General features: G+C 40.5%; 2 protein-coding genes across 6 annotated transcripts in view; both read left to right on the top strand.

Annotated features, from left to right (window-relative positions):
• Positions 1 to 1,451: 1,451 nt before the first annotated feature.
• LOC109876266 (SKI family transcriptional corepressor 1 homolog-B) lies at positions 1,452 to 10,378 on the top strand. Of its 4 annotated transcripts, none has more exons than XM_031812314.1 (9): positions 1,452 to 1,842; positions 2,988 to 4,734; positions 5,584 to 5,671; positions 5,761 to 5,859; positions 6,158 to 6,226; positions 7,272 to 7,346; positions 7,779 to 7,853; positions 8,537 to 8,602; positions 8,955 to 10,254. In XM_031812314.1, exons 2-9 carry the CDS (start codon positions 2,998 to 3,000, stop codon positions 9,047 to 9,049), a joined length of 2,304 nt encoding a protein of 767 aa, XP_031668174.1. In that variant the 5' UTR covers positions 1,452 to 1,842; positions 2,988 to 2,997; the 3' UTR covers positions 9,050 to 10,254. The 4 variants fall into 4 exon arrangements, with proteins under 4 accessions (XP_031668174.1, XP_020324305.1, XP_020324307.1 ...); XM_020468716.2 differs by having other exon boundaries at positions 1,453 to 1,842; positions 8,952 to 10,378; XM_020468718.2 differs by lacking the exon at positions 8,537 to 8,602 and having other exon boundaries at positions 1,455 to 1,842; positions 8,955 to 10,378.
• Positions 10,379 to 14,893: 4,515 nt separating this feature from the next.
• LOC109877229 (E3 SUMO-protein ligase PIAS1) overlaps positions 14,894 to 16,918 on the top strand; it is a 78,722-nt gene continuing 76,697 nt past the window's right edge. For both annotated transcript variants that reach the window (XM_031812569.1, XM_031812568.1), the window contains exon 1: positions 14,894 to 14,957. In XM_031812569.1, coding sequence (XP_031668429.1) covers positions 14,934 to 14,957 — 24 coding nt within the window. In that variant the 5' untranslated portion in view covers positions 14,894 to 14,933. The remainder of the gene's footprint in view (positions 14,958 to 16,918) is intronic.

Genomic DNA, 16,918 nt, shown 5'->3' with positions numbered 1-16,918 from the left:
ATGTAAATTCTAGTTGTCAATGGAAACATATTATGTATCGGCTAATTTATGCTAGTTTTAAAGGGCATAGATGTTCTACTTTAATGGTGTCTGCTTAGCAATAGTTGTCTGGAGGGCGTTTGTGGACGTTATTAACTCCTATTTGATTGTGGTAATTGTTCACATTTTGGCCCGGACAGTTTGATTAATTACATTTTAATCAGTGTCCATTTAGGACAGACAATGTTAGGAATATAGGCATTCAGGCTACATGTGCATTTTAAAATAACAAACAAATGGTAATTTTAGTAAGTCCTTAAACAATAAAAAACAAATTGGAAAAACGTATTTTTAAAATACAACAATTCAAACAAAATGTAAACCTCTGTCATTCAGACTGACCCAAATGTTGTTCAACCCGTGTATTTAGGCCTACGTGTGCAAATAGTTTAAATGTTATTTTAAACTAAAAAGAAAAGTTTGTATGCCGTTCCTTGAACTTTATGCCCCGGCAAGCTATTGATACCTCAGCACAAGGCTTACTGGGGTTAACTGAGGGGCATTGATCAGGTTATGAATAGTTAATATGGTCTTACAGTATTGGGTTTCAACACTAACCTCAGCCTATTGCTCTAATATATCACTCTGTTTGTAGACGCAATCTGCTCGCACCGTGTCCTGTGTGCTCAACAAATTTCCTTCATTTACTGACAGTTTGGTTCGTGGGTGGTGGGTATTGAGAGAGAGAGAGAGAGAGAGAGAGAGAGAGGGGGGGGGGGGGGGGGGGTGCAGCAGCATATGACAGTCCCGCCCGAGGCAAGTTATCCGCTCATCTAGGATTCGGTCCATTTTCAATGCAGAATCTAAGAATGCACAGTATGTGATTTAAAACGTGTCCAATTGTTTGACATTCGAACAAAAGCACGCGAGCCTTAAAATTCATGGCGTCTTTACCAGAAGGGCTGGAATTGATTTGCGTGTCCACGAGAAGCAAAACAGATGGTCGTGTAACTTGATAAATGATACATTCAGCCATTTTGTTGCCTTCGATTTCATATTCAGTTTTGTCCTAAATTTGCTCGTTTGTTAATACTGGAAATAGTCTATAGGCCTTCATTGGCATTTGGTAGGGGCAGTTACTCTCCGATGAAGAGTTGTGATATGCAAAAATACATCAATCATAAAAATATATTAGCATATGGGTATAATACACACTTGTACCTACATGTGTGAAATAGGGCAAATAAATGCACCCATCAAATTATAATTATTTGTCTATTATTAAAATATCGTTGGTCATTAATTGTGTCGAAATAGTGTCAATCTATCAAATGCACCTTACTACTTAGCACACCATGTTAATGCAATATATATCCATCTATCTTTCTCTTAATTATTTTTTTCCCCCACTTCTATGAAAGATCCACTGAGTAAAGTTTAAATGGATCAAGTAACAGCCTAGTGGCTGTTGTTCCTTCATTGTCCAGGAGATAATATAGTTAAAGAGAAGGAACGCTAAGTGGGTGTGCCTTGCCATCCATTAGTTTAGCGGTCACTTCTTCAGTGAGGAGCGTCGACTGCTGTCTTGAGGAGTGGCGAAGGCTCGAGGACTGCCATGCGGTCACTCTCTCGTGCGCCACTCAGCCGGTGAGAGTCGAAGAGGATGGAAGTCCGTTCACTGTACTGAAACAGAGACAGAAACACTACAGAGAGAGATATTTGGCTAGTCTGAACGCTTGGTCCAGCAACGGTATATTTAATCTCGGACTAGACCTCTGCTTGTGTCGGTGATTTTTGTTCAACTTTTTGATGAAAAGTTGTTTCCTAAGCCTAGGAGTACTGTGCTCTTTTCCAGAAAGAAAGGTAAGGATCTTACTCTTTTCAATTCGTTGTCTTGTGTATTTTCTTGAAATTGACATGTTAATATCTCATCACCAGTCACAACAGCTTCATATTTTACGTGTTTTTCATAAGTGTTACCTTTAATTTATTTTCCAATTAATATATTATTTTCGGAAGATTTATAGAATATATATTTACAACCGTTGCGCAAAACAAAAAAACACGGGACGGATGTGAGATGCTAAATGTGAGGGAAATATTTGCCTTTTGTAAAAGTCGATTTTAAGATTTTATTGTAGACCTATAAACCGTTGTACTAACGTTAATCTAGGGAGACACGCATGCGATGTTTTAATTATATATATGGCTAGTCTTTTATTAACAGATCAAATACGTACAATTTAACCCGTGTAATTACCAAGAAAGCAGCTTAGCTGTTCTTTTCCTCTCTGGTAAGCGCATTGGCGCAGCTCAGAGTGTATTTTCCTTCTGCTCTTTTGCGTGTAAGGATCTTATGTAGTTCTTAAGTAATCACCCTCGCCTCTGAGCCGATTTAAAGACGACAGGAAAAGGTCCCGTCAATAAACAACTAACTGATCATGGATAGCCTTAGTTGGCATAGTCCTACAATTTTTAAAATTTGGATGGTTTAGACACTTAATATTAATATACCTATACTAAACATGCTCGTATAAAATTGAACGTTAATATTAAATTATGTAGACCTATTTTATTTATTAGGCTATTATGTATCTATTTATTTAGAACCGGGTCACCAAAAACGAATAACTAACTAATCCTTGACTTTTGTGAATAATGCTGAGTTAGAAATGTTTTTGATTGTTCTATAATAACACTAAGTATGTAGTAATAATAATAATAATAATAATAATAAATAATGCATAGTTATTAGTATATAATAACACTGATCCTCTGCGTTACTTTTAAGACCTTGACCATGTTATTGTTAATATTGCACGAGCGTGCGTAGGCCTTTTGGTAAGATTAATTACAAAGCTATTTCATGGACTTTATTTATTTATTTGTTGATTTGGAATGAATTGCAAACAATTTAGGGCTAGTGCATTTTTTGACAGGCGTTATGCCAACTGTAGGCCTATATGGTAGTGCAATAGGCTGCCCTAAAATATTATTTTTATTTTCAGACTTCCAGGAATGGAGTCGATACCCAATCAACAACCAGCGGGACGAGACTCCAGCTCTTCCCCCAGCTCCAAGCAGGACGTTCAGCCCTTCTCCAGCCCCATCTCCCTGAAGCCTAACCAAGTCAGCGAGACCGCGTTGTATGGAGTGCACATCGTGTCTTTGGTCATAGATGGCCAGGAAAGACTTTGCTTGGCGCAGATATCCAACACATTGCTAAAGAACTACAGTTACAACGAAATCCATAACCGACGCGTTGCTCTTGGAATCACCTGCGTCCAGTGCACGCCCGTCCAGCTCGAGATACTGAGGCGCGCTGGCGCCATGCCAATCTCCTCGCGGCGCTGCGGTATGATCACTAAGCGGGAGGCGGAGAGGCTATGTAAATCATTCCTCGGTGCTCACAACCCACCAAAGCTACCGGAAAATTTCGCTTTTGATGTCTCTCATGAATGCGCGTGGGGAAGCAGAGGTAGCTTCATACCTGCCAGGTATAACAGCTCGAGGGCCAAGTGCATTAAATGCACATATTGTAACATGTATTTTTCCCCGAATAAATTCATATTCCACTCTCATCGCACTCCCGAGTCCAAGTATACACAGCCAGACGCAGCAAACTTCAATTCGTGGAGGCGCCATCTCAAACTAACAGACAAAAGCTCGTCGGATGATGTTGCCCACGCGTGGGAGGATGTTAAAGCGATGTTCAACGGGGGAAGTCGTAAGAGGACGCTACCTATGAGTGGGTCATCCATGACCTCTCCTTTGAAGTCACATTCCACCAGTAACCCAACCCAAAGAAGTTCCCCCGAGGTACCCCATAAAACGTTGCGCTGTGACGAAGACCGAGGTAGGCCTAACATCAGTCTGTCAAATGGCGTCCGGAACTACCCGGTTATCCCTGTGCCCAGTAAGAGCTTTGGGATGCTTCAAAAGATCCAGCCACCGCTCTTCCCCCACCCGTATGGATTCCCTGCGTTTGGACTGTGTCAAAAGAAGGACGACGGAGTGGGAGAGACAAATAAAACCAACGTTTCGGGTGTCTTTTGGCCAGGAGCAAAGGACAGTATCTATCCCTCTTTCCCGATGTTTTGGCCAACAGCAGGTGGCCTGCCGATGCCACCGTATCAACAGTCACCACCCAAACCACCCACAGAGCTCTTAAGTGTCAGACAGAGTGATCTCGAGTTATCGGATCAAAGTGACCGGTGCGCAAACACACCTAAGGAAAGCTTTCAAGACAGCGAACGGTGCTCCAGCTCACAATCCACCCGGAACGACGAGGATAAATCCGGGGATGAGGCCCGGTCGACGGAAGGACTCCCCACAACTCCACGGAAGATAAATTACATCTCTGCGTTCAGACCTGTGGTGAAAGACGCCGAAAGCATTGCAAAGCTATACGGCAACAGGGACACGTACAGCGGTGTGCGCTCTGGTTACCTATCGCCAGATTTCGTGAGTGAAAGTTCTAGCTATAGGTCTATGTCCCCGGATGTGGATAGCGTGGACGACCCAGACGTTGACGTGGAGTCAAACAGGGCACACGAGGATGAAGAGTCAGTCCAACTGTCAGTGGAGGACCGTCAGAGTCCCCCGCCCCTCAACTCAGCCCATTCCGGGCCTGAAGATAGTCGAGAGCTGGGGACAAGTCCAGGACCACAACCGGAAGATCCCCACTCCGGGTCCTCTGATGACGAGAGGCAGGGTGGACAGGTGTCAGAGCGCCATGATACACCGGTGTACGAAGTAAGTGTGCCAAGGTCCATATGAGTGCTTTTATGTTCAATATATTTACGCACATGTTTGTAAATTAATTTAGGCATCAATCCACGGAGACTTATTTGGATCCCATATGAAAATGGGTGATGTTTGGTCTTGTAAGTGCATGGGCGTAAAGTATGGTCATCATGCTATGTTTAATGTTCCAATGGCCATAGGCCTATGCCTTAAAGGATGTTGATATGGCTGGCAGCTTTTAACAGTTTGAAGCCTAAACAGTAGGCTAATTTCAACGCGTTTTTGCAAGGGATTTTTCATATTTTGGTCAAATGAAGAAAAAAAAAGAAGCCACTTATATTAACTATATCCAGGCCTTCTCGCATTGGGTTTTATTGTGTTGAAAACCCTGACATTACAGAAGGCTGAGCCTGTTTAGACATACATTGGCAGGTTGGAACAAATATGGAAATTATCTTTTGTTCAAATACATTTTGGCAATGACATTTACAAAAAAGACCATCGTCCCAATATTAAAGAGATTGAGAATGGAGTAGGCTTGTTTTAATAAGGTCGCTGAGTGGGAGCCTAGGTCTGTGTCTTGTCTTTTGTTCTAAAGATAATTGAAGTGGTTCTGTTTGGAGTGTTTACTGCGAGCCTTGTAGTGTGTTGGGAAAAGGTTAGGCCTGCGCCGGCCTCGTCCTAATGTCAGTCAAACTGCAATTTAGATAGGTGGACAACAATTGAATTACTACCCTATAATTATAAATTGGAGACGTGTCACGTGGGTATATCCGTTCAAAGAATTGCTTGTGAAATTAAGAGAATTATAGATAATTGCAGTTGTATTGACTATAATGGCTTTGGTTAATTTTGCAGGTGTACACACATGAAAAGGATGGACACATGCCTTTGAACGGTCCATCTACGTTTGGATCAAAACATAGCAGCCCATTGCAATCGAACGGTAGGCCTATTATCTTGCATAGTACATATTCATGGTATAGTTTCTGTATGCAAATAGGCACGTCGCTTATTACTGTCTGTCTTTATCAGGTGTACTCCATGTTTCCGACCCACACAAACAACGTTCTCCTACAAGAGAGGACGTTCCACAGAGAGCCTATCAGGACCAAGCAAAGGAAAGCCCACCATGTGAGTCTCTCTCTCTCTCTCTCTCTCTCTCTCTCTCTCTCTCTCTCTCTCTGTCTCTCTGTCTCTCTGTCTCTCTGTCTCTCTGTCTCTCGTCTGTCTTTCTGTGTGTGTGTAAGTGTTTAAAGGTTTAGTAGGCCTACCATGGTAATATAGCCTATTGTATTATATTTTATGTAACGAAATTGTTAGCCAAAGGTTTCTCACTTTTTACTGTTCCAAATATGATCATTAATAACAGAAAATTGAGTAAATTAGATGAATTAATGAGCTGATGCCATCTTTAATATTTCTCTCGCAGGCGATGGGGCATTACGTCAGCATGACGTCAGTAGGATCCACGAAAAAGATATCGAAAACATGGCTAAAGGTAATCATTTGATTTTTATCAATGATCATTGACATTTGTTTATATTGATTAGCCTCGTGCAAAACGACCAACAAGTAGGCCTAGCCTAGCCTCGTTTCAAGTCATTAGATCTCATCTTAAATTGAGCAAAGCAAGGTGGAAATCACTAAACATAATAGGCACATTATCGGTTCTGGAATAAAATAATAAAAAAATCATATTTAGCATTGAATTAACGGAGTTATATTTTAAACATAACGAACACGTGTGAACGCGGCTCTATTTGCATCTCTACTTCCTCAAAGCCGACTATTTCAACATTCGAAAAACCCTCGTGTTGTTAATTCTAAGCCTTTATATGGAACATGAGAACCATGTTCCATGTTGGTCTTGTGTAGGCTACGACGTGTGGAATCACCAGTCTAATATGCTAGACTGAGGTTTCCCCTTCCATATCTAGGTACTGCACTAACAACATAATACCTATTATGATCTGTCTAATAATCTTTTTTTTTAAATCGCTTTATAAAAAAATGTTATGCCTACAGCTTAACACAAGTTTGCACGGTCACGTTTGAATTGTTTTCCATTCGTTAACCTCCTCTAATGTTAAATTATGAGAAACGGAATTGTTCTACATATTGTAACACGAAATCGTTTTTACACTATTAATATTTTAACGAGCCCAGCCGTTAAGCTGCGTCGCTCGAGCCTCTAACCCCGAGGCGATGGAGCTAATTATTTAGCAATACCATGCTTGGAGACACAGTGAGGCTAAACGACTGTTAGCGTTCCAACCATAGGCCTTCTGATAATAGTTATTACGATACTATAGGGAAATAAACCAAGGGAAACAGTGTGGTTGTTTTTACCCATAGGCCTGTATTGTATTAGGCCTATAAAGGCCTGTAATCAAAATCAAAAGCTTTAATTGTTGAAAAGGCAAAGATAGGTCTGCAATATATAGGGTTAGTATGTTGAAAGCCACATTTGGAATTTACTGCTTTGTCTATTGCCTTTTTACAACGACGATTATGATAATGGTGATGACCGCTTCGGTTTGCAGAGGAACTTCAGAAACAGCTTGTCGAACAAGTGGAGCTCAGAAAAAAGTTGGAACGCGAATTTCAAAGTTTAAAAGGTAGGACGCTTTATTGTTCTACTGCTTAAACATACACAGAGTCGAGGTGCAGCTGAAATATTTACATGAGGGGAAACAGGCGCAACTCGATCTCCTAAAGTAAACCAAAAAAATTAACTTTATTTTTTAAGAGTTAGTCATTCACGTTTCCACCATCTTGGCCTGTTTCAGAATGAGTTTAAACATAAAGAGACATACAGCGAACATATTGACTACAACGAAGCAAACATTAGTGGACAGCGGCATGGTGCTGAAATGGAAGTAAATGATTGTTTAGCTTCAAAAGCGAGAGCTGCTCCTGTTTCCCACATCTTGGCGTCTTTATTTTAATGTAGTCATACGTCATAATGCTGAGAACCCATTAGGCTTAAATTATATTATTTGGACTTGCGCACTGTGTTAATAGTAGCCGTCTGCTTGCTCACTATGCAGATAATTTTCAGGACCAAATGAAGAGGGAACTGTCCTACAGAGAAGAGATGGTCCAACAACTTCATATTGTCCGAGGTGAGTCTCCAGGAAAAATGATCGGAATATGCTAAATGGTCAGTGTTTTAATAAATGAAATAATATGTCCCGACTTAAATTGAATGAAATGACCCATATCGTTATAGCATTTATGCTCTAAAGTATGAAAACATGCGTGCACAAGAACAGTCATATTGACTTTGTTGCTTCCTTGTACCACACAAGAATGAAGAGGGGAAAGTGACACTTGCATAAATTCGGTCATTATAGAATTAGGCTGCGTGTCCACAATCTACAAATAATAGTTTATCATTCCTGTCAAATAGTCAACATTTTTCGCAATTTGACTGGAAATTGTCGAATGAACTGCAATAATATCAAACCATAGAGAGATTGATTTCGCTGTGTTTTGTTTGTAAATGTTATTTTCTCCTAAATCACGCAGTGGAAAATGTAAAAGGCTGACCATTACGTATCGTCGTATCAGTTACATACAGTAGACGACAACAGCTGATGCCGCCCTTTCACGGATAAACTAGTTCTAGAGTTACTGGAACGCGGTAGTGTAAATACACACTTCAACTACACTAAGAGGTCACTCAAAATACCCGAGAGGGTGAACAACATCAATTACAGTCATCCATTTCAACGTTTACAAACCACCGCTTTGTAGCTCAATTATTGCGTTTTCTTTTCTTATTATGTATGTGTTGTTTGCTTAGACACTTTGTGCAGCGAGTTGGATCAAGAAAGAAAGGCGCGTTATGCAATACAACAGAAGCTAAAAGGTAATTTATATGGTCCAAAAACAGAACATGTATCCAGTTTCAGTCCATTTGTGAATTAATTCAATGGCTAGCTGGGCAAGAGCATGGCCTTCTAATGGACTTTGATTATGACTAGTAGTATTTGTCAAATTACAACCGTACCTATGCAAGTGCTACTTTTTATTCTTCGCTAGCATGTGTGTCCTTATGATATTCTAATTCCTAGCGCATTTGATATTGAGCAGAACTACTGTGACGTGTAGACTGAACTTAGAGGAAAGAACGACTAGAGAACACAGTGTGGATAGAAAAATAACAAAGACATTTCATCTGCCCAGTGTTTGAAGTGACACATCCCCTTTCTCCCTAGAAGCTCATGACGCCCTGCACCATTTCTCCTGCAAGATGCTGACCCCTCGCCATTGTACTGGAGCCTGTACTTTCAAACCCCCTCTGCTGCCTCCATAATAGACCACAAGACCCCCCCCCCCTTGACTCCAGTACAGCTCACTGCAGCCAAAAAGAGAGACACCCACCTCAAGTAGTCACAGTCTCTCCGTAACTTCTTTACCTTTGCCCTCCCTCACCAGTCATCCAAGGATTCACAACTTGTGTACACACTCCAGCGCTATTTATTTAACGCAGAAGAAGTGGCTATGGAGGTCAGGAGAACAGGACCATCCATTGAAAAGAACTCTTGAAGATACACCAACACCAAACGACTGGTCCATTGTATGTGTTGTATTTATAGACAGTTATCAAGTTGTAAAGAGCTCTTGATATGGACTCACAAAGTCCCTTTGAATCACAATCCATTGCTCTTCATATATCCCATATATATATATATATATATATATATGGAGATGTGCAATGAGTTGTATAATGTGATATTTCATAAGTAACACGAATCCTAGCATTCTTGGGTTGTTTTACCACATTATGTATTATGTGTTTTTACATATATTTATTTGTGTTTAAGTTAGTCGTTAATCTTTTCTGTCCATCTGAAACATTAAACAATGTATATTATTGATGTAAAGCACTTTAAAAAATTGGCAACATTACTACTGATCTGGACCTCACTGGACTAAGAAATAAAGTAAACTCTGTTAGGCATCTAATGTATAGAATACACTTCCTTCTAATGCAGCGTTTCCCAAATGCTGGACCAGGGGGATCCAAAGATGATGCCCCTTTCTAGGTTTTTGTCCTAGCCCTAACACACCTGATTCAAATCAAAGGCTTGATGATGAATGGTTGATTAGTTGACTCAAGTGTGTGAGTGTTAGGACAAAAACACCGCTTTGGGTCACCGGGACCAGGAAAGGGAAAGGCTGTTCTAATGGCGTCAACATTTATTCTAGCACTTATTTCGAAGTAACCAATGACCTTTCAACCTTGAACTAATTAAAAAGGTTCCGTTTGCCTAAAATGTCACACAACAGATTAGTATTTTACAGTGTATAGAATGTTCATTCAGTCTCAACTATGATTGTTTTTAATCATACATAGATACCATGTACAGTATATTCATTATAAAAGGTATATTTCTTCCGTATGATTTGAGCATTCGGTTACAAGACACACCCAGCTTCTGTTGTACTTAATAAAGGGTTTGACTCATCGTCAGAACCCTACCATACATTAAATAAACCACAGGCACAGAAACCAAACCTATTTGTTGTGTATTTAATTATGTCTTGTAGGCTTTATTTTGTCATGTCAATCCTTTGTGCAAGAGTTATGAGTGGGGATGAGATTAAAGGAAACCAAGACGCCACGTAAAGAGACTTGAAACGGCCATTTGTGACTGAATTCCATGTTGTGCAGTTGATTTCTGTAACCAATCTTTTTTTAAATCAATTCCAAGCCAGTTGGTTATTTTTTTCCACGATATATATGACCTTTAAAAAGTGTTGTTGTGACCCCATTAAGGGCCAATAAGACTCATGTATGTATTATATCAGAAATTAATGTAAAATACGATTAAAAAGTGAATCCTCTTTTTGCCTTGTCTCCTGAATGTCTCTTAATAGGAACGATACTGACACCTGCTGGAACCTTTAAGGAATAACAACCTGATTATAATTAATTTAGCATCCAGGTTGTTTTATTTATTTATTTTTTCATATCAAACGACTCATTCCATACATGGGCTGTCTCAGAAGTCCAGTCAAGTTATGTTCGACATTCTGTCAGGGGAATAGCCCTGTTTAATAGTGAAATCTAATTATTCTGATGTGAAGCCTAATAGCTATTGATTAAATGCTCTTTAGATGGCCCTCTGTCCCTAGGCACAAGAGAGTAAGAGAGATGCTCGCATAATGGCAGTGATGCATGTTGAATATTAATCTTTTTTGACAGTAATTGCTCCCCACGTGAAAGCACCTTTTCATTTGAATACTAACCACTCGTGTGTGTATTGTAACATGTTTACACAAGGTATAGTGAAGAAGTTGTTTATGAACCAGAGTTTTCATGTTCCTGTTCCGTCCACATGAGAATGGCATTGAACACAAGTGATGTGATCTTTTTTTTTGTTGCTGTTGCACATGGTATAGATCAGCAACACAGTATCGATATAATAATTTATATATTTACTGGTTTGTTAAGCCTCATATCACAAACTACTAAACATTTGACTCGACACAACTTCACAAGTTCAACTGACATTTGAGTGAAGTACTGACATCGTGACATTAATTACATTACAATGATTAACAGATACTGTTGAAGTATGATTATTTTAAATGTTTTAAATCCTATTTTTAAAGATATATTTTAGTCTGACTGTATACACGAGTATGATTGTGAGAAGCCATGAATAAAAGTCTTCTTAAATTCTAAGAATGAACAGACCACATAACCCATTACACCCTTGGTAAATAGTGTCGGAGGGCTGCCTTCAATACCAAACAATACTCTTTTTGAAAGTCGCTCAAACTGTTTGTCGTGGTTACACCCAAACATATAAAAGCCCACTTAAATATCAGTTGTAATGAGTGAACCCATTTTCACAGTGAATGATGTCAGATTTATTAGCTTTTTTTGTTACAATTGTTCAGAATGGCCCGGTCAAACATGAGAATGGCCCGGCCAAACATGAGAATGGCCCGGCCAAACATGAGAATGAAAGGGTATGGTTTGTACATCATAGAAGTTTATCAACCTATTAGAGTGGCCATGAAATAATGTTTGTTCCTGTTCATTATGCCAACATTGGTCATGGAATCTAACTCTAAATGCCTCCTTTGACAAAGACAAATACAAAGTTAACCTGCACTTGTTCTGTCACTGTGGACATCACATTGAACAGGTGGGGACTGGAACATGTGCACCAGCCGTCCCTGTTCAAATACCCCTCCACGTGAGCCTTCTATGGTTGACTAAAGTCATCCGTAATGGATTTGTGTCATCAATCATTACATTGAAGATGAATTGCATTGTTAGGGAGTAATGTACTCCACCCAGTGTTCTGTTCATGTCCCTCTTAGGGATAAGGAGTAGCCATGTATGGTATAACCAAATACGATACATAGATATCAGTACAACACTGGAAAGCTGGGGGGCATTATCTTATTCATGATTAGATATAACATAGTCATATTAACAATTTCATGAGGACTTTGGGGGCTCTATAAATGTCAGAAAAATAGTGGGTAATCTGTATTTATCATAGTCTGAATTACAATGGAGATAGTGCCATCTACTGGACAATGAAGATTAGTGACATCTACTGGCTCATGAATATCCAGCATTTATAACTTTCAAACGTATGCTCTGATTGACCAAAAGTATGCTCGTCGAACATCTCATTCCAAAATCATTCCAAAATCATGGTACATTAACATTAGAGTTGGTCCCCCCTTTGCTACTTTAACATCCTCCACTCTTCTGGGAAGGCTTCCCAATAGATGTTGGAACATTGCTTTGGGGACTTGCTTCCATTCAGCCACAAGAGCATTAGTGAGGTCGGGCACTAATGTTGGGCGATTAGGCCTGGCTCGCAGTCGGCGTTCCAATTCATCCCAAATGTGTTCTATGGGGTTGAGGTCAGGGCTCTGTGCAGGCAAGTCAAGTTCTTCCACATCAATCTTGAAAAAACATTTCTGTATGGACCTCGCTTTATACACGGGGCCATTGTCATGCTGAAACAGGAAAGGGCCTTCCCCAAACTGTTGCCACAAAGTTGGAAGCACAGAATTCTCTAGAATGTCTTTGTTTGCTGTAGTGTTAAGATTTCCCTTCACTGGAACTATGGGGCCAAACTATGAAAAACAGCCCCAGACCTTTATTCCTCCTCCACCAAACTTTACAGTTGGCACTGTGCATTCAGGCAGGTAGCATCCCCCTGGCTTCCGCCAAACTGTCAGATGATGAAGCGTGATTCATCACTCCAGAGAACGCATTTCCACTGCTCCAGAGTCCAATGGCGGCAAGCTTTACACCACTCCAGCCGACTCTTGTCATTGTGCATGATGATCTTAGGCTTTTGTGCGGCTGCACGGCCATGGAAACCCATTTCATGAAGCTCCCGACAAACAGTTATTGTGCTGCCGTTGCTTCCAGAGGCAGTTTGGAACTCGGTAGTGAGGGTTGCAACCGAGGACAAATTATTTTTATTTTTGACGTGCTTTCTGTGAGCTTGTGTGGCCTACCACTTCACGGCTGAGCCGTCAATGCTCCTAGAAGTTTCCACTTAACAATAACAGCCCTTACAGTTGAACGGGGCAGCTCTAGCAGGGCAGATATTTGATGAACTGACTTGCTGGAAATGTGGCGTCCAATGACGGTGCCACGTTAAAAGTCACTGAGCTCTTCAGTATGGCCATTCTACTGCTAATGTTTGTCTATGGAGATTGCATGGCGGTGTGCTCGATTTTATACACCTGTCAGCAACGGGTGTGGCTGAAATAGCCGAATCCACTCATTTGAAGATGTGTCCACATACATTTGTTATATATAGTGTATATATAAAACAGGTAAATCCCATTTTTCAAGCATATCTCAAGAACTGTTTTTGTTACAAATTGACTCTTATCAGCACCTCACAACCCTTTCAATCTGCACAGCCCACTCCCCATCTCCCAGGAGCATGCCTGAGTGTCTGGGGGCACCATAAACGTAGGTCAAAAATATATATATATATATATATATTTTCGACCAAGCCATAAACCGGCCTCTCAAACTCTCTCTGACATGTGTGACTTAACCGTGATTGGTTGCTAATGGGCACGTTGTCAGGGGGCACGACACCTGACAGCTCTTCTCTCTGTGCAGCCCACTGTCTCCTCACTTCTCCTCTGAGTGGACTTGTGGGATGGAGTGCGTGCAGAAGTACTTTAATATTGTTGTTGTAACTTTGTGTGTTTACTGTTACTGATAGTTGTTTGATTATATATATAATTATATATATATTTATTATACAGTCCTGTGCTATTTCATTATTAATCCAGTCCATTCTGTTGTATTCTGGATCCATTTGCTTATCCTGTTGTATCCATTGCATTTATTCCCTGTCTTGTGTGTGTGTGTGTGTGTGTGTGTGTGTGTGTGTGTGTGTGTGTGTGTGTGTGTGTGTGTGTGTGTGTGTGTGTGTGTGTGTGTGTGTGTGTGTGTGTGTGTGTGTGTGTGTGTGTGTGTGTGTGTGTGTGTGTGTGTGTGTGTGTGTGTGTGTGTGTGTGTGTGTGTGTGTGTGTGTGTGTGTGTGTGTGAGTGAGTGAGTGAGTGAGTGAGTGAGTGAGTGAGTGAGTGAGTGAGTGAGTGAGTGAGTGAGTGAGTGAGTGAGTGAGTGAGTGAGTGAGTGAGTGAGTGAGTGAGTGAGTGAGTGAGTGAGTGAGAGAGAGAGAGAGAGAGAGAGAGAGAGAGAGAGAGAGAGAGAGAGAGAGAGAGAGAGAGAGAGAGAGAGAGAGAGAGAGAGAGAGAGAGAGAGAGAGAGAGAGAGAGAGAGAGAGAGAGAGAGAGAGAGAGAGAGAGAGAGAGAGAGAGAGAGAGAGAGAGAGAGAGAGAGAGAGAGAGAGGCATAGTCACTCTCTTTTGTGGAGGAAATTATGTACAAAACTTCTATGGAGACAACTCCATTACAAAGAACAAGTTGGTGGTTGGGAGAGGAAAAAATGTTGCATTTTGCATTGATTGAGGACCTCAAAAGATGCCTAAAGTGTCATGTCAATTAAACGTATCTCTTGAAACGGAATATGGGACGGATTATATCTACTGCAAAACTAACACAGTTTTAAGCACTCAAACAACGTTTCAAGTATTTTAAATGCACCCCCAATGAGCGCACGCACGTAGCGTAGCGGTCGGTTACGTCACAACACGTCATCACGCTTGCACTAGGAATTGCAAGATGGCGGAGAGTGCGGAATTGAAGGTAAAGCGCAGCTTGAAATCATTATAAATGTAAACGGTTAGCAAACGATATAATGCCAACGCAAATCTTCGCATGTGTAATTTAAACGACAAGGAACTAATTTTAGTGTGAATTTATGTGTATTTTTTGTGCAAAGGGATAACTTTAAAGGAATTCACTATAAGGGGAAAGCTGGAACATGTTATTGTTGATGTTGAGAGAGAACCGCTCGTTCGTTAGCGGTCTCCTGCATAGAATATCTTTATTAGCTAGCTAGCGGAATAATTAAAAAGTATTTTTCCTTTTCGGTCCATGTCAACTTAGTAGACATTTAGTTAAAAAGTATCTTATGACAATGATGGATCGTAGTTGACTGTTTGAATGAGGATGCCGTTATCAGCTAATTAGTTGGTCCGCGTTTGGAGGGGGACGAGCGGTCTTGACGTTCTGTCAAGCTAGTGAACAGAGGCTCCCGCTAGCGATGGGAGAAGGATTACATCTGCTTCTTGCTAGCTTAGGCGACTTTTCAAGCGTTTTCACTTTTATCAATTTCTCAAGACGCATAAAATGATGCACTTTTTAATGGTGACAAGCTGTTCTAATTTGAAAACGTTTTGTAGCCTGGTTTAGTTCGGTTACTTTTACACAGCGGTGGACTATCACTGAGTCATAGTGATAGATGTTGTAAAACGTGTAGCAATGTTCTTTTGATATGTTTATATCATTGAACACGTTTAGGCTTTATGCCAATCTTAACACGTTGCTCTGCATCGTAACCAAATGTTATTAGTCACGTGCGCCGAATACAACAGGTGTAGGTAGACCTTACAGTGAAATGCTTACTTACAAGCCCCTAACCAACAGTGCAGTTTCAATAAATACGGATAAAAGTAACACGTCCTTAAAGAGCAGCAATAAAATAATATATACCGGGGTGCCGGTTCATTCATTACAGTTCAAGTTCTGGTAACTTGTTTTGAGTTAGTTCAGCCCTAATTTACCCTCGCCCAAGATGTACTCTTTAACCCTATAAAGATGTATATCAATTGAACCTTTTTTGAAAATTATTTCTCGCTGATATGAAAGATAAGGTTCGTATGCTTCCAAAACCGTACCACAAGCGATGCTTGTTCATGTTCAGGCCGAGCGCTGGGGTTCGTAACAAAACTGTACAGAAGATGTCTTCTTCCAATTACTCTTATGCATAATGTAAAGGAACTGAGAGTCGTAATGTAATGGAACTGAGAGTCGTAATGTAATGGAACTGAGAGTCGTAATGTAATGGAACTGAGAGTCGTAATGTAATGGAACTGAGAGTCATAATGGAATGGAACTGAGAGTCGTAATGGAATGGAACTGAGAGTCGTAATGGAATGGAACTGAGAGTCGTAATGGAATGGAACTGAGAGTCGTAATGGAATGGAACTGAGAGTCGTAATGGAATGGAACTGAGAGTCGTAATGGAATGGAACTGAGAGTCATAATGGAATGGAACTGAGAGTCGTAATGTAATGGAACTGAGAGTCGTAATGTAATGGAACTGAGAGTCATAATGTAATGGAACTGAGAGTCGTAATGTAATGGAACTGAGAGTCATAATGGAATGGAACTGAGAGTCATAATGGAATGGAACTGAGAGTCGTAATGGAACTGAGAGTCGTAATGTAATGGAACTGAGAGTCATAATGGAATGGAACTGAGAGTCGTAATCTAATGGAACTGAGAGTCGTAATGGAACTGAGAGTCGTAATGTAATGGAACTGAGAGTCGTAATGTAATGGAACTGAGAGTCATAATGTAATGGAACTGAGAGTCGTAATGTAATGGAACTGAGAGTCATAATGGAATGGAACAGAGTCATAATGGAATGGAACTGAGAGTCATAATGGAATGGAACTGAGAGTCGTAATGGAATGGAACTGAGAGTCGTAATGGAATGGAACAGAGTCGTAATGGAATGGAACTGAGAGTCGTAATGGAAC

Source organism: Oncorhynchus kisutch, unplaced genomic scaffold (genome assembly GCF_002021735.2).
Source record: "Oncorhynchus kisutch isolate 150728-3 unplaced genomic scaffold, Okis_V2 Okis03b-Okis08b_hom, whole genome shotgun sequence".
In the NCBI taxonomy this organism is placed as follows: domain Eukaryota; kingdom Metazoa; phylum Chordata; class Actinopteri; order Salmoniformes; family Salmonidae; genus Oncorhynchus; species Oncorhynchus kisutch.
The sequence above is the reverse complement of the archived record's forward strand: the minus strand, read 5'-3'. Positions and strand labels throughout refer to the sequence as shown.